The sequence below is a fragment of the Clupea harengus genome, chromosome 1, assembly GCF_900700415.2.
Source record: "Clupea harengus chromosome 1, Ch_v2.0.2, whole genome shotgun sequence".
Lineage (NCBI taxonomy): Eukaryota > Metazoa > Chordata > Actinopteri > Clupeiformes > Clupeidae > Clupea > Clupea harengus.
The window spans coordinates 25,389,507-25,415,763 of record NC_045152.1 but is presented as its reverse complement, the minus strand read 5'-3'; the positions used below and the strand labels follow the sequence as shown (position 1 = coordinate 25,415,763).

The window sequence follows — 26,257 nt, the reverse complement described above, 5'->3', positions numbered from 1 at the left end:
ACTCAACTTGAGCCTGCTAGTGGAGTACTTTTTGCCGCCCCACGCGAATTAAAAAAAATGGTCTTTTCTTGAATATCTCGAAAAATAAAGGTTTTAGAGCTTAGAAACCTCTATAGTGCATATATAAGTATGCGTATTCCGGTCATTTTGAGACCCAATTCAAGTGTCTATGTCCTTCAGAAGCTGAGATACAGATGCGCTGGACGTGCGCTAAAAGGGCGTGGCAAAATCTCGATGTTTGCTCGGGTTACAGTAAACGACAGCACCTTAGTTTTGTTCCTCATGGTCAAATTAGCCAGAAACCGTTGAGAAAACTTGTGCCGCTCATAATCCATACTCAACCTATAGCCTGCTACTGGAGTAAGTAGGGTTTTCTCTTCTTTTTTTCACAATCCCCATACTTCCAGGCAAGCCCACATTCAGTGATACATTGGCCACTGGATGTATGCAAATCATGTGTCCCTCCCATTAAACTCCTCCCCTTCCTTGTCAAAACAGAGACAGTAAGTTGACATTGAAAAGTACCGACATCATAAAAGGTCCTGCTGCCTAAAAAACACACACATAATATTACTGGATGCAGCATGTAGGGTAGAATAGGATCTCAAATATTTTTTATGATATGCTGCGCCAAAAGCAGAGCTAAGAGCTTAAAGCAAAGTACTATGAATGCAGAGGCTGTGCATCACTTCAGAGGAAGAGAGATACATTTTTATATAACTTTCTTAGATAGACTATTTCAGTTGCAGAGCTGATAAGCTATGGGCTAATCAACAGCATAGCACCAGCAGGGAGGATGACACTTGTGAAAAGATGACACTGGTGGTGAGGGTTCTCTCACTGCACAAAAGAAGGCCAGAAGTGACGCCAAATGCACTGTTTGCTGCTGTGCCAACAACTACTGGCTAAACCTCTGTCAGAGCATCCAGCACTCTTAAGATAATGGCAACGCCCCTGGCATGTAGGAGAGCATGAAGAAGGCTGTTGGACCATCCATCACCAAGGTTGCGCCGCTCAATGTAAAATAGCTTAACAGGACACATGATATGTCCAGTAACAACATTAAAGCAGCAATACAGAGTTCTGTTCCAAAACTAGTAAGCTAACTACCTAAAAAGGCATGCAAAAACCGTGCAAATACCACCAACAGCCCAGCTGACACTGATAGAAGCTTGCAAACACACTAACTGGTGTCTTTTGGCAGTATAGCTGGCAATGTCCATCTTGGATGGCTAGTGGTGATGACACAGTTTTGTTGTCCTTCACATGACCATATGCTATCAAAATGAATTGGAGGATGGTACTAAAACTAGTTGCCTATAAAACCATACCTCAAAAAGTGTCAAATTGTTGCATAGTGTTACTTTAAGAAGGGGCAACATATAAGTAAAAACCAACAATATCTATTAAATGATCTTGAAAGTATTGGCTTACAAAAGCAAAATAAGTCATCACATAGAAAATAACTCAGTGTTAGTGCAAGTAGCGAACATTCACACTGTGAAACCTATGAAAAGTGATAGTGGTATATAAAAATACAGACCGCTTAAGCCACTTCACTGCCTGCCAGCCACGATTTTCTTTCCTACCAATTCTTGGATGTAAGATTTCGCCCCATTTGTAGAAACCTGTTGAATGGATACATTTGGTCTAGGAGGTCCTAATTGTTTTGTTGTCAATTTATCTTCATTAGTACGCCGACTAGAAGGAGTTTCTTTCAAAGAGCAAATCGAGTTGTTGCACCGAATGTTAGCCATCTTGACAGAATGTGACTTGATTTATAACATTTTATTCAGTCTTACTGATTGTCCTTTTGTAATACCAAAAACAGGAGTACTTCGTTGTTGATAAGTAAAGCCTTTTTTGCTACATTTTTGTAGTCATGGTAATCTTTTGTTTGGCATGTTGGTTATTTAGAGGACCATTTCTCAGTGGTTTTGTTCTTTAATTTATATTTGTTTATTAATTACTTATTCTTGAACAAATTACTCAAATGTAACTACAAAGAGGGAAATTCGCAACTTTTTATCACAACTTTCACTTGCTCCTGCAATTTCATCGCAATAAACACCTAAAAAACGCCGCAACTTTAATCGCAATTGCTCCCGCATCGGAAAAGCTCCCGCTAAATCAGGAATTTTAGGCCGCAACTATCTCATAAAAGGCCGGCGAAATCCAGGGGGGACTGACCAGAGGCATTTGGTGGTCGTCTGGTGCAACCAAGAGTGCTGACATTTAAAGGTATCAGCAGAGGCATCAGTCCTTGTGTGCACCCTTGTTTGAGCAAAGACCTCATTTGTCTGGTTACCTTTGAGTGCACTTTTGTGAGTCCACTAAGCTATGGCCCCAGCAGGACCCTTTTTTATTTCATGCTTAACTCTCCTTGTTGTTCACAGGAAATGCAAGATCACTTCCTCTGCATTCAACTCCTACTTCAAAACCTCTGTTCCACACAATGGGAATTTATTCCTCTCTCACTTCTAAGCAAGACTACCATTTTGCTTTTTGTATACCCTGGATCATGGATAGTGTTTCTGTTTCAATTCATTTGGTTCTCATGTGTATGTGTGCAGATGTGTGTGTGTGCAGATGTGTGTGTATCTGTGTCAATTTTTGGGTCAGCCAGTGGAGGGATGTAGACTGCCATACCAGTGATGTTGCAGACATCTGCGGATGAAATTAAACAAAATATCAGTGTGAACTTCCTGTTTTTGAGATTGTGTGTCCTTTTCTACAATCTAGGGGCCTATGTTACATGCAGGGAATGGAGGCCTTCCAGGAAGTGTTCCCTTTATGCAATGAAATACAACTGGAAATGGCAGCTGCCGTAAAGGTAATGTAGATTATTGAGATAATATACTATGTATAAGATTAATTTTCCGGATGTGGATGTGCACAGTTTGGGTGCAAATCCTCTTGTGACTTGTTTTGAAGGTAAAAGCTGCCTATTTTTATTTATCTGAGTGTGTTTAAAAAAAAAGAGAGAGAGAAGCACTTCAGAATGGTAGGAATATTTGGAATCAATGAACTGGCCAGCATTAAAGTGAAAGGAGTGATACAGTAGTTGATTTAAGCAGGAGGACATTTTACACTTGTGACATCATTTTAGGATAAGCATTACATATACATTTATTATCCACAGGAAGGTGGTTATTTACATTCATATTCACATTCATATACTGTATATATATATATATATTTGTGTGTATATATGTATTTATTTAGCTGTTGGTGTGATAAGGTTTGATTTGCATCACAAAATGATATAGTGTAGGTTGAAAGTCAAACAGCTAAATTGTTAAATGTCAACTAATAAACTGTTGAAATGTTACAAATACTCTGTATACCCTCTGTAGGTGGACTGTGCAAGTGTAGCCCAAACAAGGCTGTTTTAGGGATTAAAATGTTAAAAATGTATTTCCATAAATTAATATAACGTGCGACAACTCTTGTATAAGGGATAACGGTGTTCAGGCAGCAGAGAATATAAATGTACGTGCTTTTGTTTTGCTACCCAAAATACCATATTGTCCATAAATTAACTCTCCATAGCAAAAAAAGATATAATAATTTAGACTGATGTAGTGCATAATATAACAAATCTTACATTGTGGCCACATTACCACCTCAAATGTGTTATTTTCTGCTATCTGAATCTGCCATAATGCCTTTCTTCTTTATAAATATGTAGTTACTTTCAAATTTTATAGGTTTTCACATAATTTAGATTGTTGACTGGTGGTTAGAACATAAGGGGAATCTCAATATATCAGAAAGACTTCTGTCAAATGGAATGTCATGCTAAACCTTTGTTTCTATTATTTAATACAAATTGCACTATTCATTTACAGAAAGGGACAATGGAATGGTATGACAGAATGACTGCACAGTTTAAACGTGATGAAGGGGTAAGTTTGTATATTACTTATTCAATTCAATTAAATTCAATTTTATTTATATAGCGCCATAACAATACAATTGTCTCTAGGCGTTTTACAGAGCCCAGAGCCTGAAACCCCCTTAGTGGAAGCACAATGGCAACACGGGCAAGAAAAACCTCCCTGTTAGTCAGGAAGGAACCTTAAGCAGAAGGGGAACATAAGGGGGAACCCATCTGCTTTAGGTCGGCCGGGTGGAGATAGGAAGGGGGGATGGGGGAGGGTTGTGTGGCAGAAGGGGAAAGGAAACAACAGGTGTTGTACATAGCCTGCATTTGGTAGATGTACATAATATATATACAGACATCCGGTGGTAAATACATAATACAGACAAGACCAGTTTAGTGGGTATACACTGTGCTCATATCCCTTTCAATTCTTTCAATTCAACTTTATTTCGCCATGTATACAGATACTAGGAATTTGTTTTGGTATTCTCCATGCAGGCTATAGTATCACCAAACTATCTCCTGCACGAGATCTCCACGGCCGCTACACAAGCGCCATCGGACAAGGGGGTAGACAGGACGGGAAGACAAGGTTGAGGGAAGAATTGCAGCATAACATGAGGAAAGGGAGGAGAAAAAAAAGGCGACCCCCAGACTATGCTCCTAGAGGAGTACAGTGTGGGAGCAGGAAAAAAAACACCTCAGCACATAAGCACATACATTTTACAACATGACAGAACTCAAGACTTGCAACGGGGAGGGGGGAGGGGGGAGGGGGGATGGAGGTAAGCCAGCGCAAACAAGCAGCAATCTGGTCCAACAGCCATATTCGGCTATGGTCACAGACCCGCCTGTCACCCTGGGGGTACGAAGCAGGCGAAGGCGTGGGATGGGGGTCATGGGGTGGTGAATGCATATCAGTAATGTGTATGTGTGTATGTATGCATGTAGAAAGTTCGAGTATGAGTAGGCCTGGATTGTCGCCTTCCCCTAGGCCTAATCAGACAGATTCTCAGTCCGCAAGATTGTCGTTGCCATGGAGACATCCTTGAAAAGGTCCTGGACTGAGACAACAATCCACAGGTGTCTGTGGAAAGGGGGAAGGGAATGCAAGAGAGTCTCACTGCAGCGATCTTCAGGGGAGTTGTTGTTCCAGCAACAGCCTTGGCCAAGGCAGTGCTGGTTGAGGGGGCCGAAAGCAGATAAGATTGGGGTTGTTTGGTCTTGGGAGTAGGCGCCAATTTGCTCGTCTACTCCTATTCCGTCCGGTCTCCGAATTGCTCCAATTTCCTTTGCAAAGCCGTGAACTTCTCCGTGTTGTTATCCATATCGCGGTTAATAGCCGCCAGGATGTTATCCATATCGCGGTGTATAGCCACAGTCTGAGTGCCAACAGCTCTGCCCAGCGCTTCAATCATGTCGGGCAGCCTTAGTGGGCTTTTGACAGCTGTCACCGTTTCATACATTTTCCGATAAACCAGGGTTCCGCCTAATCCAATCAGCAGAAAGCCTGTAATCAAGGTTCCGAATAGGTAGATGTCTTCAATGTCCTCCACGGAAAGGGCCGCCAGGCACACGACTCGCCACTTCTCCCACGCGTCCATCGAGTAGCCAGCTGCGAACGTCCCGGCAGGACAGTCAGGTTCCCCCGAACCCAAGCTTCTCATCGAGAAGATGGTGTCAATTTCGTTGAGAGACCAGTTGATCAAATCCATGATTTTTAGTTCGAAGAGCGGTGCGGAGAGAGTCTCTCAAGTATAGGACAAGACAAGACAAGACGATAGAAGCCAAGCAGGGAAGGTCAGGGGGAGGAGAGGGAGAGAAAATGCGACCGCCTTCGAAGAGAGCCAAAGAGTGTTTTATGGTTACTGTTACAGGGGTAAGGGGAGTAGGAACATGGAAAACATGGAAACATGTCGATGGTGGCAATAATATATATATTGTATATAAATGCTAGCATAGGGTATGAGGTAGAGTAAGTGTGCAGCAGTGCGGTGGCGGTGGGTGCAATTGGCCGAGGGTTTCTACAGGTAGACCGGGTGGAGAGACTACAGCAGCGTCCCATAGCGAAGATAGTCTAGATTAGGAGAGAAAGAAAAAGAACAGAGTGGGTGGGTTATTATAGGCACTAGCAATGTGATAAGAAAGGAGAGGGAGAGAGAGAGAGAGAGAGAGAGAGAGAGAGAGAGAGAGGCTGCCTGCCTGGATGGGTGTATGGGAATGTTATTTAGTATTTAGTTGGCTGGTGACAGTCGCAAAACGCGCCGTGTGCTGTACCGATTTTAGTCGTAAGCTTTGTTAGAGCTTATCAATGGTAGAAGTATTTTGACCAAATCCAGACATATTTTTAATCAAGTGCATTTCGTACAAATAGAGAACAGATTATCTTCCCTTCCTGTTTTGTCAGACATTGGAGGAGGAGCTGAAGCAGCTTGTTCAAGTGGTGGATGACGTGTGTGCTGATGTTCAGAAAGGATACCATATCTACAATACACTCTTCCACAGGTGGGTTGCAACTGCAGCAGTCTCATATCTCTGGAAAATTAAAGCTAGTATTTCATGATCCATTTTACACACTACAGTGTGAGAAATTCATTATTTGTATGAATTAATAGCATTTTAAACAATATCATTATAACATAGCTAAGATCTACCTGGGAAAATATTTTGTCAGAAACTATATTTTTTACCACTGCTTCTGCAAAAATCTTATGAATATGAAAGAACTAGAAGAACCTCTTGATTTTCTTTGGTAAGAGGGACTGATGATGGTTTGCTTGGTAACGTTGAAAACTGTGATGAGTGTAAGAAACATGTTTTTGTCCTATTTCATAACGATGTTGGATAGTATCATGTTGTGATTTTTACGGGTTAACTATCTGCAAAAATGTGCAGGTTTTAACCATGTTTCAAGATGTGCTTTTGGAGACAGCTAGTTTTTGTGACATCCTGAAATTAATCTATTTTGCACCTAGTTGGGATTTTGTGAATGCCAACTGCCCACCCAGCCACTGATCACACCACACATCACTGCAACTAGCTACCTTTATTTCTCAACTATTAACCACGGTTTAGACATAACTATGAACTATACCTGCTATCTCTAGCTTAACAGTTGCTAGTGTGTGTGATATGAACTCATTTTAATATGAAGTGAATATGAACATGTTAATATGAAGCTACACAGGCTTGTTGCAGCGAAACCCCGTCGCTCTATGATTTTTCAATCAGAAGACCAGAGACTGGATGTAGGAATCTGGACGTTTTATTTAAATCAATAAGCTACAAAAAGGGGATGCCCATGGATCATCTCATTGTGTGAACGTCCTGCAGGCCTTTTTAAAGGCCCCTATCTTCATGTGGTTCTTTCTGTAAGGCTGCTTGCCAATGCCAATCAGAATGATCTATCTAATATTATATACGCAAGTCCTTAGTGTACTCCCTGTGGGTGTAACCCCCCGGTGTGGGCCATTTTACTTTGGGCTCCTGTGGCCTTGAAAAGTTACTGGAGATCAATGAATCATTTTAACAACTGCACACAGTTCTCTCCAGCTGCTCAGCCTGCTCACTTCTCCTTATATGTGCTTTAAATGAAGCCTCTCATACTGATGAGTTAATCCATGTTCATCTAGTCATAGAAAAATATCCTACACTCTCCTCTCTGCACTCGAGCTAGAAAACATGAATATGTTTCACCTTTACTCTCCTCTCTGCACGGGCTCCCTATCAAGAGTAGAAGTTATTTCAAAATACTCTCCAAATTAACTGTCACTTTAATAGTCCCTTACCTCCCACCAAGCGCTCTTCAAGTGCAAATCTTGTAATTTCAAGAGTATCAAAAAGCAGAGTAGGAGGCAGAGCTTCCTCCAATGGAATGATCTTCCTTTCTTTACCTGGGAATCGGACACCCTCTACATCTTAAAACTTAGAATTAACACTCCGCAGTTTTGCCTTGGTGGGGTCACAAAAACAATAGGATTACCATTAGACTTTCTGCTTGGGCTCTTAAAAATATGTATCAAGCCCCTTTCAGTGCATGAAGTTGAGGTTCCCTGTGAACCTGGCAGGCTCCATAATAGGTTGAAATTGTAAACATTACATGAGTATATATCGTTTTTAGCTGTACATGTATTGATGTCCAATAAAAGTAAAAATGTACTGATTTGGCGTGTTTGTTGTGGCTAAGGAGCTGTCATTATTTATTTACCTTCCTCCTCTTTTGCTTGAATCTACTGCTGTTCGCTGAACCAGTACAGTGAAGGTGGATTTCTTCAGCATCTCCTATCGACAGTTAGACAAATTGGTGAGTGTTATCCACTGTATTTCTTCACTTATTGTTTAAAAGGTTTTCACATATCAGGTATTTATCTTGATGATGTTGCAGGTACAACTGAGATTCCTCACATGAATTCATTAATTTTGTGATTTAAACTTTTACTGTGAAATGTGAGCTATTAAGTAAACAGACATGCCTCTCTACTTCCTTAATCACAACCTCATATCACCACTGTAACCTGATATCACCTAATATCTTGTGCTCTCTTATGCTGGGAATCCTGACTCCCACTCCAAACTCTATTCTTACGGCAGTGATGCAGAGATTTCACATTAGCCAAGTTATGCAAACACAGTACACACGTGTATTTTGCGCGACCAGCTACGACAAAAAGTCTCCTTGATGAAGCAAGTTAGTTTCGGAGATGACCCACTATTCCTGCAAGGAGAGCAAGGGAGTGACCAGTTTCCTCTATTCTCAACATTCTCAACACTGTCAAAGACTGCATGCAACATCGTATTAATGTCTCTCATTAGCTATAAAAAAAGAGCCAGAACTCACTGCTATCATGAGTCTTTTGGTTGGCCATTCAGATTCCAATTCCCCTAAACTTGACTTTTTTCTTTCTTTTCAAGACACACAGTATGTGTAATAGCACTTCATGTGAGACTGTTTAAGACAGTTTTATAGATTCAAGATAGAGAAGTGTCAGTCAGATGCAAGAATAGAAGTTTTAAAGCACATATTTAACAATAACACCCACTTCCCTGAATGGAGGAGGAAGTGGGGGAGGGAGTGGGGAAAAGGGGCAGGCTTCAGTACCAGATCATTGACTGTTATTAGCATTTGAAATGCCAAGCCATCAGCTAACGGCTGTGGTAAGACGGGTTCCTGAAAACCAAATACATCCGCCAAACAGCAGGTTTTGACAGGCATTTACTTTGTCCTAAAACCCCAAGTTACACCTATTTTCACGCAGTGCAGATTGTATAACTTTCATCATTGAAATGTTTATAACGTCAATTTGATTTTGCATGCAAACTAACCATCCTTCTTCTTAACAACATTATTTTACTCAGATCACAGAGCCTAAAACCTGGCTACCCTTATTTATCAACAGCTCGTAGGAGGGAGAAACTTCTTCATGAATTTTCACATGCAAACCGGCCTTGCCTCTCACAGCAATGCCTGGTCCACATCACCCTTGCCTGTTGCCCCAAGGGCTGCATTTACATCTTTGTTGAAATGGTGCGTGTGTGTGACTGTGTGGGCGTGTGCGTGGGCGTGGGCGTGGGCGTGGGCGTGAGTGTGTATGGTGGTGGTGCCCGCTCTCACTATCATCCCTTTCTCTGATTCCATGACATTTTCATAGCGTTTGTTCTCATTGTCTCACCATCTGTCTCTGCCAGGGCAGATAATATAGGAAATATTCACACCTCTACTAAGAACTTTATAAAACTGATAGGTGTAAAAAGCTCTGAGTAAAAAATTTACATATTCACAAATAGTAACCTATTGTGCAGGTAAAACAATGTTTTTTTAAGGAAGTTGCAAGGACAGAATCAGCTTCATCAATGGAGCCTGGAGCCAGTCACACATCCCTGCCATTGGCTCCAGGGCTGACACCTGGAACCTATCCCTGTTCAGTACATAGTCATCCTGCAACAGTCCCACAATATGTGATACACAAAATAAAAGGCGAACACATGATATAAAATAGAAATCAGCACATATCACATTTATTGTTTTGACAGAAAAAAGCAACAGAGACACAAGAGATGTGTGATGTTGACTGGAACTACTGCAGTAGGCTGCCACTAGCGTCAATGACACATTTTGATGACAAAACCAAACAATTTTAATATGAGCAACATTTGAATCCTCCAGGTGGCAGATCATGTAAGTGTTGCTATGGAGAAAGTATGTGGAACCATGGAGCAGGAGAACTCAAGGATGACCCAGATGATGGGAGAAACCCTCTTTGAGCTTTACATATCTCTGAAGACACTCAAGAGCTTCAGGGAGTTCCTGCCTCTTCGGTGAGAAGGCCTTTTTTCAGTCTTCTTTTTTGTTTGATGTGCCTTTTGTTAGTCATTACCTGAAGTGGTTCAATGATTTTTGTCTAAAAATGTTCTAAATCTTTTGTAGGGACACAAAAATGCTGGCATTGAATGGATTTCACAACTGGTTCAAATGTGCTGTCCATAAATGGCTTCAAATCGTTCATGAGCAGTCGTGTGACAGAATTCGCAGAGCTGTTGAAATGGATCAGGTAAACTGACTTTAGAGCTCATTTTAAGGTACAGTTAGTGATTCTAATACAATACACTTTTTTTTACAATACACAATACACACGGTCCTCTAGCTGTCCATTCTGTGTGTGCTCAAACTAACGGTGTGCTCTCTGTTCACACACAGTTCTGGCTCTAGTAATGGGAAACTTTACGAGCTATACACTTTTTAAGCTAATCAATTTGATTGCCCGTTGAGCTCCAACATCAACAACCTTTTGCCAAAATTGTTGACTGTACCTCTCATTGTTTTGACTTTCCTCAGAGCTTTCAACAGAGCTTCATTCACAGTTGTCCTCAGATTTCAGCCCAAAGTTCTCTCCAGCTGATCTTCCTCATCTTGACATCATGCCAGTTCATCCCTTGCTCTTGATTTGCTTGAGAAGCTGATACATGCATACATGCATTAATATGTTAGCATACATGCAGCATATAGACATCTAATTATACATATAAAACTGCCAGTGGGTATTTATTGTTACACTAGGTCTCTATTGCTCGTAGCTTGACTGTTCTCTCCCTTGTACGTCGCTTTGGACAAAAGCGTCTGCTAAATGTAAATGTAAATGGGGGAAACCAGCTATCCAGCTATACCAAACCCAGCCACTCTTATCCTGGCAGCCAAAAGAATGCACCAAATACAGTACAATACAGTTGTAGTGGTTACTCCCAAAACAAATCTTGATAAGAACTAGAATAGAAACAAGACAACAGAAAACACAAATACCACAACACAATGTCACTTTCACCTCACACAGACATATTCTGGACCATATTCTGCACTCTCAGTATGAGCTGTTACCGTCAAGCAGACGATATAGAGTGCAAACTGAATTGGTTTAAGAGCTCCTTTGTGCCTGTATCAGTCAGAATTTTAAACAGTTGCCGACAGAGGCTGTACTGCAGAACAAAACCACACTGATTGATACCTGTGGTTGAGGTTTCTTTTTTTTGCATGTATGTGCATTTTGTGTGTGTCTGTGTGTGTTAGTGTGTGTGTGTGTGTGTGTGTGTGTGTGTGTGTGTGTGTGTGTGTGTGTGTGTGTGTGTGAGAGAGAGAGTGTGTGTGTCTGAGTGAACTCTAAAACCCATAATGGACTGCTGAACTGCTTAGATTTGTTGGACTATTCAGAAAATGTGATCCCTGATGAAACTTGACTTGTTATATGGAATCAAATAAATTATATCAAATGTGTGTGTGTGTGGGTGTATGTGTGTGTGTGTCTGTCTGTGTGTCTGTGTGTGTGTGTGTGTCTGTCTCTGTGTCTCTGTCTGCTTGTGGTGTTGTGCCTGTATGTGTTGACAGGTCTAAGTGGAAAACCAGTGTGGTAAAGAGAGATCTTGCTTTATTCCATAATGACAGATTTGCTAATGGGGAGTTAAATATTTATTTTCTCTGAGCAATTATGTACAAACAAATTGGAATGCTTTTATTCATATTCTGACCATGGGGTGCCTGCTTAAATTAGGTTTCCACAGACACCGTAAAGGTTATACATTAACAGACATTTACATCCAATTACATCATTAGATTTGATAACATTTCATTTGGAACCTGCTTTTCATGTATTATTGATAGTAAATAATAACAAACATACAGTAATTAACACATCTATCATGAATAACACATCTGTCATGATTAACATATCTATCATGATTAACACATCTGATCATGATTAACATATCTATTTTGTTCTGTAACTGATTTATTTTGCATGGAGAATTTTGCATGAAGACGGTGTTGCATGAAGAATAGCGATTAGAGGATTGTGACTAAATTAAGCACTTTGTTTTTATGTCTGCTACAGTTTGAGCCAATTCAGCAGAAAGCTAAGCACAGTTCCTCAACCATGGATGTCATGACCTGCTTCAGCCAGGTGCAGGAGTTGTGGGCTCAGCTAGCCTGGCCTGACACTGCAGGAGCCAGCATTTTCATCACACACCTCACAGATGTAAGTGGTGCATTGCAATGACAACTTTTTAATCCAATCAGTAGGAAAACATACAACCACCAAGGGTGTTAAACTTTTCACATGTGATTAGTGATGTAGGGTGCTTCCTGAGAGCCGAATTACTTCTGCTTCTATATACCTCAGTTTGGAACTATATCCTCCTTGGAACCTCGTTTTTTGTGATTTCCTTACTAGTTAGGGTTAAAAAAAAGAAAAAGTCAACTACAGAGGACACAAGTCTATGGGTTGGTTCTCAGGTCTGAGTCAAAGAATCAGTGTGTTTATGATAGTGGACATGAATTTAGTTTTAAAAGGGGCCATAAAACATAATCTCCTGTATTTGTCAACCCTGTTCCTGTGAAGGTATTCTTCAGCACAAACAAGCCTGTAAATGAGAAAAATATAAATGAAAGATACATGCTCAATCTGCTAGTACTGTCAATGTGCAAAAAAGAGTATGTGCAATGTGCAATGATATTATAGTAGTCCAAGAATAATGTGGCTTTGTTGATGAGGCCAACTGCAGACGGGAAGAAGCTGCTCCGGTGGCGTGAGGTTTTGGTCCTGATGGGCCGCAGTCTCTTGCCGGAGGGGAGTGTCACAAAGAGTTTGAGAATGAGTAGAATGAACCGAAGAAGATTTGAGGGTTTTACTTTAGTAATTTAAGATACTAGAACTAGTTTCTTCAAATTGTAAACAAAGGACTGTAGTCACACACACTATATTCTACACATAGTTTGGCTTTCTCAGGTTCAAGACTTAGCTAGTCAGCACAAAGCATAGGCTTTAAATAGTGCGATCAGAGACAACAAGGTAACATTGGGGTGTTGCTTCAATATTCCCACTGTTTATGGTTGGGACTTAAAGTGTGTAGAGGAAATCTAAATGAACATATTTTAATGCTAGTACCACAGGATTAAAATCACCTGGAAATGCTCTAATCTTAATCCTTATGACCTTATTACAGAACATTTGCAATGAAGCAGTATATTACTCAGAGCTGCTGAAGCGGAAGATTGAAAGAGGTCATCTGGGACCAGACCATACGAATCTGATCGTGCAGGTAAGGCTTGTGTATGTGTGTGCATGGCTGCTAGTCTTAAGTAATTTTCAACACCGTATTCTTCTCATGCTTCAACATTTTCAGCAGTGTATTGTTATGCCTTTGTCGTAATTCTTTCATTCTATGATGATTTGTTATACGTTTTATTCCACTAAGTCTTCTTTTTGTCTCTCCTCTCCTTTCTTCTTTGCTTCCATCCTCTCCTACCACTGGCCCTATGTTGGAGCAGTTGTGCACCGCACTGAACAACATAGATCATGTGGACGTGTACTTATGCAGACTTCCACGTGAGTTGGACTGGAAGTGTCTAGAACAGGCCATGGAAGAGTCTTGTGGACTAGAGGGACGAGAACAGGTCATCAAGGCACTGAATGGTCGGCTGCACAATGCAAACCTCGAGCTACAGAGAGAATCCAGGCACATTATCACACACCTCACTGAGAAGGTATTTGTATAAAGAAAACAATTTAAATATCATTTCACCTCACCACTACCACAGAATATTTTTCTGAAAGCTATGTATCTCTGGAGTATATTTCTGCATGATAGCAACTTGGATCTGGTAGCTTTACGATTTTAGTAGTAGACCTCCTATTGGGACATTCCATGTATAAATCAACCAGGGGTTCCCACCTCATTGTTTTTTTCGGGTGGAAGATGAATCAATATGATGGAGAAATCCCAAACATTAGTAGCATGAGGGAATTATTTATTAAGTATTTATTTATTAAGTATTTATGTATTCATTATTTATTTATTAAGTTTATTATTTATTAAGTTACCCCCTTCAACTTTTACAAAGTTTGTACAGTTTGGCACATTTCATATGGATTTGTGTCAGATACAGCCCCTCAACAATGGAAAAAAAGAGTTCACTGCTCAAAAGGTATTAAATATATCAAACTATTATTTGTCTTCCTGCTGTAACACAAACTTTTGTGGATCTCCATGCGGTTTTAGGCCCATAGTTGATTTAATCTGGCAGAAATTCAAAAATCAAATGTAGAATAAATCATATCAATTACCATTAAGAATGCAATCTTGTGTATAAATCAATTTTTCGACTAAATTACATTTTTCAAATGCATCAACAAGACAAATATGTAGAGAAAAGTACAGAGGAAGTTAACAAAGTTCTCCTTCATGATGTACTAAAATTCAAACTGGTAGGGTACTTCATTTTGCACTAGCATAATGGAAGGTTCTAGTTTAGTACAGTTGACCATCTAGACAGTTCCCAGCACCCTCTGTTGCTGACACTTTTTAATAACAAGAAAATGTATCTGAGCTAACATCATCCCCTGCTCAATACAAATAAAGCTGCTTCTTACTTATTTCAACACTCTTTCTGATTTAATTGAACATACAAAAACCTCTGGTCCTCTGGTTCTCTCTGCTAATTCCTTTAAAGTGATTAACACCATTGTTCAGGTAAGTGGTTCCCCCTCCCATAGACTAAGCCTTTCACAGGCAAATGTCATAAGAAGACCAGGATTAGACTACATCAAAAACAAAAACCTAAATGAAACTGTTAAAAAGGCTGCTTCACCAGCTGCATCCAGCTGTGCACCCCCACTGTGCCGGCCACTCACGGGACCTGGGGTCCATGAAAGGTCAGCCTATCAGTTGATCCCAGAGTTCCGTGGGGCTCGTGCACAGTGGAATTTCACTGACCATTTGGCCACTTCAACAGTTTCTAAACGGTTTCAAGGCTCCCCTTCATCTACACTATATAAGGCCGACCCTCCTCCGGCCAAGTTGTGGGTCAAGTCAAGCGGAGTTGGAGTCCTCTTCAAGGAGCACATCGGACAATTCAATTCATTCAAAAACATTCGCGATCATTTGCCGTGCGTTGTTCAAGAATGTAAGTGTTGTTATATGTATCATTTAGCTCTGTAGTCCGTTCAGTTCATTGTAAATAGTATCTGTTATTTACAGTCATCATTATCATCTGTAGCATCCACATTTCACCCCGAGGCCAGTTCAACCAGTTACTTTTGTTACGGAGATATGGAATGTTCGCCGTTACACGGCACGGTATTTTAAGGGACAGATCCGTATTTACAGTATAGCCGTAACATTCATATTGTATATATTATATTCATTCATCTTGTATATAATGGTTCATCTTTATTGTATTTAATTGTATATATTTGTCATTTGTGATGTTTAATAGAAACCACGGTTCATGGTTCTTCAACTCAATCACGGTTCAAACACGGATTATATCAGTCAGTTCACGGATTCAAATGTGGATATAAGTCCCTTTACACGGGATAATTATATTCACGGGCATCATTCATCAACCACTTCATGTCTTCACTTCGTGTGTGTGTGCAATAAATCAGACCTCATTGGAACATTGGCATCCGTTATTGTTCTGACCGGACAAACCTGTGGCGATTGTCACCTATTTCAAGTACACCAGCATATAGTCCTTTTGGGTTTCATTCCATCACTATCACCCTATTTTATATGGTCCTTCTTGCCGGAGATTACATTTACCACAGTAAAGATGTCAATGCCAAGAGACAACACTCGTGCTCGCCGTGATGGTTATCAGCCCAGCTGCTTGGATGACTACTCGGTGAAGCTCTCGAGGCCTCATCTACATCAGGCACACGCACTCCCAGACCAAGCCGTTGGTGGAGCCATCAGTCCCAGCCATGTGGACGCTCTAGCACCACCTGCTGGACAGAAGTAGTCAAGCCCACTCCCAGAGGCATTCCTCTCAGCTCTCAGGGAGATGCGGGAGGACAATCAGCAATTAAGGCTTGATATGCAGCAAATTGTCCAAGCCCTCTCACCACGTGAATCAGAGGCACCACCAGCTCCAACCACCAGCTTCGCTGCCGCATCCAGAGGACGACCCCACGTCGCAGACAGTGGGGTATCCTATTCAAGGCTTCCCTTCCCGGATTTCTCATCCACGCCGCTGACAACCAGGCAGCCCTTCCTTCAGCCAGTGGATGACCTGCAAGGTGTGCCGTGGACTACGTCTCATCATTCTCAGCTGGTGGTCCAACCAGATGATGACACGTCTCCGTGGCAGGTGCCACGCCCACATCATCCACCTCAACAGTTTGTGGCTGAGCTGACTGATCATATGCGGAGCATGCATATGCGTCCAGAGCACAGCCCAGCTGCTCACGCACCGCCATCTCAGGTACCAACACCGCAGTACATGGTGCCATTCACCCCTCCTCGCACCTCATCAGCTCGTCCTTACAACCCAGCATCATACCCGGTTGCTGGACTGAGGCCACTGGGGCAGGGTCCCTACGACGGGCCACCTACTCCTCCCCGACGAGAGAGCACCTACAGAGGACCAAAGCCTCACATCCCGTGCTTCACAGATGAAGACCCCCGCCAGTTTGCCCGCCTGAAGCTGGCATTGGAGAACATCCTGCCTGCGGATGCGACTGAGCGGTTCAAGTACCAGATCCTGGTCGACCACCTGAAGCTGGAGGATGCTCTGCTGATAGCAGACTCCTACTGCAACAGCCGGTATCCTTACACCAACACCATGGCATCACTCACCGAGCTGTATGGCCAGCCACACAGGCTGGCTCTGCAGCGCATCAACGAGGTCCTTGCTGAATCTCCAGTCAAGACGGTGACAGCAGGGGGTTCCGCCTGTTCGCACTAAAGGTGCGGGCCCTTGTGGGGATGTTGGACCAGCTGGGGAAAGAAGGGCGAACAGAACTGGAGTGTGGGTCACATGTGTCACGACTGCTGTCAAAGCTTCCACATGACTTGCGCATCCAGTTCAAACGCTATATCGACCCCATTCGGACACCAATCCCCACACTGCTGGACTTTTCTTACTGGCTGGAGAAGGAGGTCCGTGTTCAGCAGGATGAGGTGCCATTCATCCACTCCAGAGCACCGCTGGAAGAGCCACCTGACCGCCAGAGAGGCGTCAGGGCGAATCAGAGCCCAGCCGTGCATTCCACCACTGTCCTGCTTGGGTGTGACTCACCTGTTAAGGCAGTCGAGCCCACCAAGACAGCACAGCCCTCACCATGCAAGGCAGAGCAGCCGCAGAAGTACTGCCCGTTCTGCAACAACAATCAGCACTATTTCAATCAGTGCACAACATTCAAGCAGCTGACCAAGGATCAGAAGGTCAGCTGGATCAAGAAAGGGAAACGGTGCTGGAGGTGTGGAAGGGATCATCAAACAGTGCAGTGCTACCTCAAGGCCAGATGTCAGACATGCAATCTGACGCATCTGGAAGTGCTGCACGAGGTGAACGCCAGACCGGAGAAGCCAGCCCCCAAAGCCAGTCAGCCGGTGACGTACTACCTCGATCCTGCCAGGAGGGGTGGTAGCGTACTGCTGAAAATGGTAAAGGTGTGCCTATTCAATGGCAACAAGAAGATGGAGACCTACGCCATCTTGGATGACGGTTCCGAGCGCACAATGCTGCTGCACAGTGCTGCTCAGGAGCTGGGTCTTCACGGACGAAGTGAGGAGCTGGCACTCAGAACCATCCGTCAGGACGTCAGGGCTGTGCCAGGGAGGTCAGTCTCATTCTCTGTCGCATCAGCCATTCACCCTCAGAAACGGTTCAGGATAGAGCAAGCTTTCACCTCAACAGAGCTTGGTTTATCCACTCATTCATATCCAGTCAAATCCCTTCAAAAAGCCTATCACCACCTCAGAGACCTGCCCCTTCATTCATTCAGTCAGGCCCAACCACTGCTCCTCATCGGGTCTGACTACCCTCATCTCCTCACCCCAGTTGAGCGAGTGCACCTAGGCCCACCAGGTGGACCGGCTGCACTGCGCACACGCCTCGGTTGGACACTGCAAGGCCCTTTCAAGGTACCCATGCATCAGTCCTCCACCCCTCAGTGTCTACTCACTGGTAATGAGACTCCTTCCACTGAGCATCGCTGTCAGGTGACCAAACCTAGGCAGAGGGATGTCATCAGGACACAGCTGTGTCAGGAGTCCATCCGTGCAGAGGCACACAGCAAGGAAAGGAAGAAGCCTTCCCAGCCAGCAGGGAGAGACGGGTCATCCTTCCACGAGCCTGTTGACCTGCGGAAGTCATCATTCTGTGGTCACGTCTCTGTGACCTCTGCTCAGTCACTTCCCGATCCTGGAGGTTTCAGCAGCTACCAAGAGCTGCTGGAGGCCTCTATCAGAGCCTGTCATGGGGCGGCCACGCCCACAGACCCCGCAGCAGAGGATGTCAGGCAAGCTGAGCTTGCTCTCATCCGGACGGTGCAGAGGGACTGCTTCCCGGAGGAATTTCTTCTTCTGTCAGGAGGGAAACCTGTCTCTGCATCCAGCAGACTGCTCACCTTGGCTCCTGAGTTCGACTCAGGGGTCCAGCTGATCCGTGTGGGGGGGCGGCTCCGCAGGTGTGAGTCCCTGGAGGAGGACGCATTGCACCCCATAGTGCTGGATCCTCATCACCCCATCACCAAGCTCATCATCCAGGATGGTGACAGCCGGCTCAAGCATTCAGGCCCGGACAGGGTGTTTGCTGAGCTACGGCGACGGTTCTGGATCTTGAGGGGGAGACAGGCCATCAGGAAGCACCAGCACGGCTGTGCTGAGTGCCGAAGATGGCACAGCAACCCAGTCATCCCCAGTATGGCTGACCTTCACCCATCCAGCTTGCGGCTTTCCAAGCCCGCTTTGCATTCTGTTTCCACAGGTGTGGCTGTTTCCTCATCAGCACACGGACGGCGCAGATCCAGGTCGAGGACCGGACCTACACGCGGCCCGCAGCAATCCGTCTCCCATCATTCCTGCAGGATGCAACTGGCTCATTGCAGGAAAACACCTTTGCTACGCAAAGTTGAGGGCGGCTGTTAAAAAGGCTGCTTCACCAGCTGCATCCAGCTGTGCACCCCCACTGTGCCGGCCACTCACGGGACCTGGGGTCCATGAAAGGTCAGCCTATCAGTTGATCCCAGAGTTCCGTGGGGCTCATGCACAGTGGAATTTCACTGACCATTTGGCCACTTCAACAGTTTCTAAACGGTTTCAAGGCTCCCCTTCATCTACACTATATAAGGCCGACCCTCCTCCGGCCAAGTTGTGGGTCAAGTCAAGCGGAGTTGGAGTCCTCTTCAAGGAGCACATCGGACAATTCAATTCATTCAAAAACATTCGCGATCATTTGCCGTGCGTTGTTCAAGAATGTAAGTGTTGTTATATGTATCATTTAGCTCTTTAGTCCGTTCAGTTCATTGTAAATAGTATCTGTTATTTACAGTCATCATTATCATCTGTAGCATCCACATTTCACCCCGAGGCCAGTTCAACCAGTTACTTTTGTTACGGAGATATGGAATGTTCGCCGTTACACGGCACGGTATTTTAAGGGACAGATCCGTATTTACAGTATAGCCGTAACATTCATATTGTATATATTATATTCATTCATCTTGTATATAATGGTTCATCTTTATTGTATTTAATTGTATATATTTGTCATTTGTGATGTTTAATAGAAACCACGGTTCATGGTTCTTCAACTCAATCACGGTTCAAACACGGATTATATCAGTCAGTTCACGGATTCAAATGTGGATATAAGTCCCTTTACACGGGATAATTATATTCACGGGCATCATTCATCAACCACTTCATGTCTTCACTTCGTGTGTGTGTGCAATAAATCAGACCTCATTGGAACATTGGCATCCGTTATTGTTCTGACCGGACAAACCTGTGGCGATTGTCACCTATTTCAAGTACACCAGCATATAGTCCTTTTGGGTTTCATTCCATCACTATCACCCTATTTTATAGAAACAAATAACCTTACAACTCATCACATAGCACAGTAAAAAAAACTTCAGTTTGTTTGCGACATTTATTAATTCTATTCAATGACCCTTTCTCATTGGGATCATGGACATTAGACAGTACCATGACAGTCTTGGTTTCCTGCCAAATACAGAAAGTGAGGTCATCCATTTGTCAGAGTTTGGTGGTATGGCATAGCGTGCAGGAGAAGGAGTGTTGTAATTGTGTGGCCTGGAATGGTGCACAGGAGTAGCATGCTCACCGTTGAACTTGTTGCGATGCGGATTAACATCTTCGTACATCAGTGTTGTTCTGATGCGGATAGAAAGGTCTGGCTTCCGGCCACTCAGTGCGTCCTTACTGATGCAGTGAGTGGGCTCTCCTTTGGCTGCGTGGTGCTGGAGATGCAGCTCGGTGACACTGGGTGGAACATTGCACTCCAAGATAACTTGGTACCCACCGCATTTCTTGATGCCACACATATATTCAAGGCACCCACTACCAGAGGCTGGAGCTGAAGCTCCTCCATGTTTGACTGTTGCGAAAGTATTCTTTTCTTTAAAGGCTTTATTTTTTATATGCAGTTTATGTGATTTACCAAAAAACTGTAATTTCTCCTAGAAGGATTTTGGCTTGTTCAGGTGGGTTAAATATGTGAAAACCAAAATATGTATTCATTTTGCCGGTATTTATTTATTTCTGTTTTTTCCTCAACAGATGCTGTATGAATTCAACAAGTGTGTGCAGCACATCGGTCTCTCTCCAGATTCAATCCAGAATGATGATGTAAGCCTGCTATACGATACAACACATTCAATTATGGCACCCCCTAACAGTTTTTTTTGGTCATCATATCTGCCCCAACCATATTACCCACAGTTCTCTACTATAGGCTATTTGCAATGGCCAGTTTTTCTTTTTCTTTCCTATGATATTGATCAAAACCAGCTACATTTTAGTTTCCCAAGCAGGCTGTTTGACAGTTTTGATGCGATGAAATGATAGGCTAATTTGAAGCGGGCCCCTGTTGTGAAGTTCCTATAACCTATGGCGGGTATGTTCGGACATGATCTATTCTTGTTCAATTGAAAAGCTCAGGTTGGGTGGATGCAAAAATTATGGATTTTTCAGTATCATGTTCACATTACACCTCAACATGAAAACATAACCTAAACCAGCAGATTTCTCTTCTTAAAGGGGCAGTGCACCATTAATCAATGCAGGCCGACATCAATGTACAATACTTTTATTTTCAACTGAATATGAAAAGAAAGTACACCGTAATCTAAAGATTATTTTTAAGAACATTTGTCTGTATGTAGTAGTCTATTTACAATATCTAGTAAGTAAAGAAGACAAAATATAGGTATGGCTTATGTGCCCAACAGTACCGCTTGTGGAAAAAATTGTACTCTTCCATGGATCGACGGCATTTTAGAATTAGGTCTTGTTGGGCAGTAGGACACAACTAATTACTTGAGGTGATTTGGAGCTTTGTATGTTGAGTACTTTGAAATCGATTCTACTTTTGACAGGTGTCCAATGAAGAGAGGTGTAGTATTTATATAGCGCCAAAACAATCAAATTGTCTCAAGGCGCTTTACAGAGCCCAGAGCCTGAAACCCCCCCCCCAATATATGTTTTATTTACTTCTGGTAAGTGTGCAAGCAGCAGCTGTATCAGTTGGAGGCTCTATACTAGGTTGTTGCTACATTCAATAAGATTCTCAGAAGCATGTAACATTGTCTGTCTGTGACTCTTCTCATGTTTTCTAGGCAGTATCTCCCTTAATGAAATACCTAAATGAAACGTTGGTCATCCTCAGAGAAGCCCTGATCAAGCAAAATCTGGACAGGTTACTGAATGTTTTCATTACTCCTCTTTCAATGCAGAAAGATACATTCTGGCCTTAGTATACTATATGGACAAAAGTATTTGGACGCCTGACCATCACACCAACAGTGACTGTAATGACATTGTATTCAAATACATATACTTTGATATGGAGTTCGTCCCCCTTTTGCAGCTATAACTGCTTCCACTCTTCTTGGAAGTGTTTCTGTCGGAATTGGTGCCCATTCATTCTGTAGGGCATTTATGAGGTCAGGCACTGAGTTTGGACGAGAAGGCCTGGCTCACAATCTCAGTTCATCCCAAAGGTGCTTGATGGGGTTGAGGTCAGGGCTCTGTGCGACCAGTCAAGTTCTTCCACCCCAAACTCATCAAACCGTGTATTTATAGTCCTTGCTTTGTGCACTGGGGCACAGTCATGTTGGAATAGAAAAGGGCCTTCCCCAAACTGTTGCCACAAAGTTAGAAGCATAGCATTGTTCAAAATGTCTTGGTATGCTGAAGCATGAAGATTGCCCTTCATTGGAGATAAGGGGCCTGGCCCAAACCCTGAAAAACAGCCCCATACCGGTGTGGCCAAATACTTTTGTCCATATAGTGTATCAGTGTCTTTTTATGGGCTTCACAAGATGATACGGTTATGGTCTTCTTCTGGTTTTCTTCTGCCTCAGGATTCTTTTTAATCAATGGTCTTTTTATTGATTTCTCATCTCTGCCTCAGGATTCTAAGCACTTTGTGGGAACTACTCTTAAGGCTGATTCTGGAGACTGTCATGGACAACAGGGGTGTCCAAGTGGAGTTCTACACCCGTTTCCAGTACACTTTGGAGGTCTGTTTTCATTTACATAGTCGTGTATATTAACCATGTTTTATGTATAAAAAAAAAGTTGCATTCCAGAACTTATTTTATATATTTTTACTTATTTCCATGGGTGGAAATTCAGTTTCACTGTTGGGGGGAACAATAAACAGAAAGATTTCTCAAGAGCGATTGTATTTATATAGTGCCAAAACAATTAAATTGTCTCAAGGCGCTCAGAGCCTGAGCTTAGTGGGTATACAGTGTGGTCGTAAGGTTACTATTACAAGGGTGAGTAGAGCAATGAAACAGAAAACTGTGAAGATGGTGGCAATTATTTACATTACGGGTAAATAGGCTATCACAGAGTGTGTAGATGTATCATGAGCGGGGTAGAATTAATGCATGACAGTGTGGTGGAGTAGGCAGAAGGTTTCTGCAAGTCGATCAGGTGGAGAGACTACTATGGAGCTACTGTAGAGACTTAAAGTAAAAACAAAATCAGCATTGATAAAAAAAAAACTACACTAAAAAATATTACACTAAATATATTATTTGTTCCTTCCTGTCAGCCTTTTTCAGTGCGGGTTTTTTTTCCGATATCAGTACTTTTCAATGTCAACTTACTGTCTGTTTTGGCATGGAGGGGTCATAACAAAGTAGTAAGCTAGCTAATAAAGATGGTTACTTAATTGTATAGTTATATTGATATAGCCATTGTAAATGTAAAGTGCACTGAAACATACACATATTGTTAAAGTCAATTTATTTATAAAACACATTTAAAATGACAGCAGTTGACCAAATAGCACCACCATAAACACAACACAATAAAGACAGAGACCAGTTGAAAACGAAACAAAAAAAACAATAGATCAGAAGACAATGAATAAAAGCAATAATAAAAAAACAATAAATAAAAGAAATAAAAAAGACCATAAATTAGACCATAACAATAAGGCGAAAAAAGACAACTCTCATACGGAGCTAAATACCAGGGAATAAAACTGTGCTCTAAGATAGGAAGTGTCAGAGAAGGAGAGAGATGGAGGTAGAGAGAGAAAGGGAGGAAGGGAGGGAGAGAGAGAGAAGGGGAAAGAGGGTGAGAGAGATAGAGAGGGAGGGTGAGAGAGAGGGAGAAAGTGAGAGAGAGAGAGAGAGAGAGAGAGGCAGGGAAGGAGGAAGTGTAAGGGCCAACATAGTGGCAGCTTGTTCCAAAGTTTGGAGGCTATAACTGCAAAAGCAAGATTACCTCGGTCTTCATTTTGGGACAACCTGAAGGTAGTGGTCAGTGGACCTAAGTGCTCTTGATGGAACATATGTGTAAAATAGGTCGGAGAGAGTAAACTAACCTCAAATTTAATCCTATAGCGTACAGGAAGCCAGTGGAGAGAGGCCAGCACAAGTGTATAACAAGCCATTTCATGAAACATTCTGATTGTTTTCAGCTAAACAATAATGGCTTTGCTCGGGACAGCACTGCTGCTATTAGAGAAGACGCATCCATGCACTATGAATTTTTTCTTTACTTAAACAACTGACTTTTCAAGGTTTCCTGGGGTGTCATTTTTGTTTCTAGGACAAAAATGTTTTTGCTTTTGAAGCAGTTTGGCGAAATTTCAGTTTTTTTTTTCCATGACCCCTAAGTGTTAACTGAACCTAATTGTCAATCTATTAGCCAACATATTTGACAGCACATGAAATAATGAACAAGATGACATTACGAAGTTGCATGTTCCCTGTTGCCAAGTATCTCAGAACTGCTAAGCACTTCATTTAATTAATACATTTAATTTAATTACATTTTGACTCTGATTGGGTTGTTTCAGTTGTTACGACTGGTGGGTGTTGTGCAGGACTCAATCGCACCACTCAGCACAGGGGTAGATTCAGAAGAATAAACGTTTACTAGCAGGGTTCGGTACACAGGTAGGCAGTCCAAAAATAGGCAAACAAATCCACACAGGGAATAGGCAGGAGAATAGTAGTAGGGCAGGCAGAGGTCAGAAGCACGAGTAATCACTTGAACAAGGCAGAAGCGCTAAACGCTAGGAATACACGAGGAGCAGTGGAAACACAAGGAACATACCATCAAACACAAACTTACGACGACACAACGAGGAACAAGAAAACAAGGACTATATATACACACAGGCAACAGATAACGAGGGACAGGTGAGAACAATCAAGGCGGGGCAGACAAGGACACAGGTGGACTAAACAAGGGGAATTAACAGGACACAGGTGAACCCAATGACACACACAACCCGGGAGATTGGGAACAGGTGAGGGGTGGAGACACGGACAACAACAAGAGGGCACATGGCACAGACAAACAAACACAGGGAAAGCACATGGCGGGAACAAGGAAGCACGAGGACTAGACACGGGAACAAACATGCGACCACACAAGGGAGACAAACACAGAAATTAGACATGGACAGAACACAGACCTTACATCAGTTGGTAGATGACATTATCGCATCCCGTACAAGCTCCACAAAAATCATTCCTTCACAATTGAGGCAGTATCTTTTAAGTAATTGTGGGTGATTTAGTGTTTCCAAAACATTGCACATGGAATGACATTAACCACAGGTTGTTATGGCAGTTAGGGGTCCTCTCAACAACTACTCCATTTTTCCTAGACTTTGGTGCTAGTTTTAGCACTAAGAGACCCAAAGTTAGGACTGACATGCCCATTCTTTTTAGGGGTTTGTCCTAAATCAGCTACTCTGGAGCTAATTTATAAAAAAAAAATGTTTTGTGAATATATATATTTTTTTTATTTACGTGCAACTACTGCTGAAAAGCATTCTTACGCCTTTCGTCTCCATCAGGTACTGCTAGAATTCTTTAATGCTGAGGGGGAAGGGATGACCCTAGAGGACCTAAAAGGTGAAGATTACAAGGTAAGTGGTCCATACTTCAAACCACATCAGGCATGCCCACGTAGGGTTGGCATGTGCTTATCATTTCTCTGGTGCCCCTCTAGGCCGTAGAAGAAGAACTACGACTAAATAAGTGTTCATCCTTTGAGCTGATTGAACAATATTTCCTGGAGAAGATCACACAGCAGGTAGGGTTTTTCTCTCAGTTCACCCATGCAATGATTTCACCAATTCAATGAGCAGCCACACACCCTATTCAGTTCAATTTTATTTATATAGCAATTGAAATTGTCTCTAGGCGCTTTTCAGAGCTCAGAACCTGACCCCCTGGAGGAAGTACGACTATTTCATGTTTTCATTGTTCTTGTGTGATGTAAGGTGACCTTGAGTGTCATGAAAGGCACCATTAAATAAAATGTACTATTATTATTACAAGCAGTGAAATGAAGCAGAAAACTGTGTCAACTATGTCA

General features: G+C 42.6%; 1 protein-coding gene across 1 annotated transcript in view; it reads left to right on the top strand.

Annotated features, from left to right (window-relative positions):
* Positions 1–26,257, top strand: part of baiap3 (BAI1 associated protein 3) — a 60,905-nt gene that overhangs the window by 28,878 nt on the left and 5,770 nt on the right. The window contains exons 17-30 of the mRNA XM_031573309.2: positions 2,743–2,833; positions 3,852–3,908; positions 6,294–6,391; positions 8,138–8,189; positions 10,050–10,201; positions 10,311–10,434; positions 12,262–12,405; positions 13,373–13,468; positions 13,698–13,913; positions 20,960–21,028; positions 22,018–22,097; positions 22,815–22,923; positions 25,734–25,805; positions 25,889–25,972. Coding sequence (XP_031429169.1) covers positions 2,743–2,833; positions 3,852–3,908; positions 6,294–6,391; positions 8,138–8,189; positions 10,050–10,201; positions 10,311–10,434; positions 12,262–12,405; positions 13,373–13,468; positions 13,698–13,913; positions 20,960–21,028; positions 22,018–22,097; positions 22,815–22,923; positions 25,734–25,805; positions 25,889–25,972 — 1,444 coding nt within the window. The remainder of the gene's footprint in view (positions 1–2,742; positions 2,834–3,851; positions 3,909–6,293; positions 6,392–8,137; positions 8,190–10,049; positions 10,202–10,310; positions 10,435–12,261; positions 12,406–13,372; positions 13,469–13,697; positions 13,914–20,959; positions 21,029–22,017; positions 22,098–22,814; positions 22,924–25,733; positions 25,806–25,888; positions 25,973–26,257) is intronic.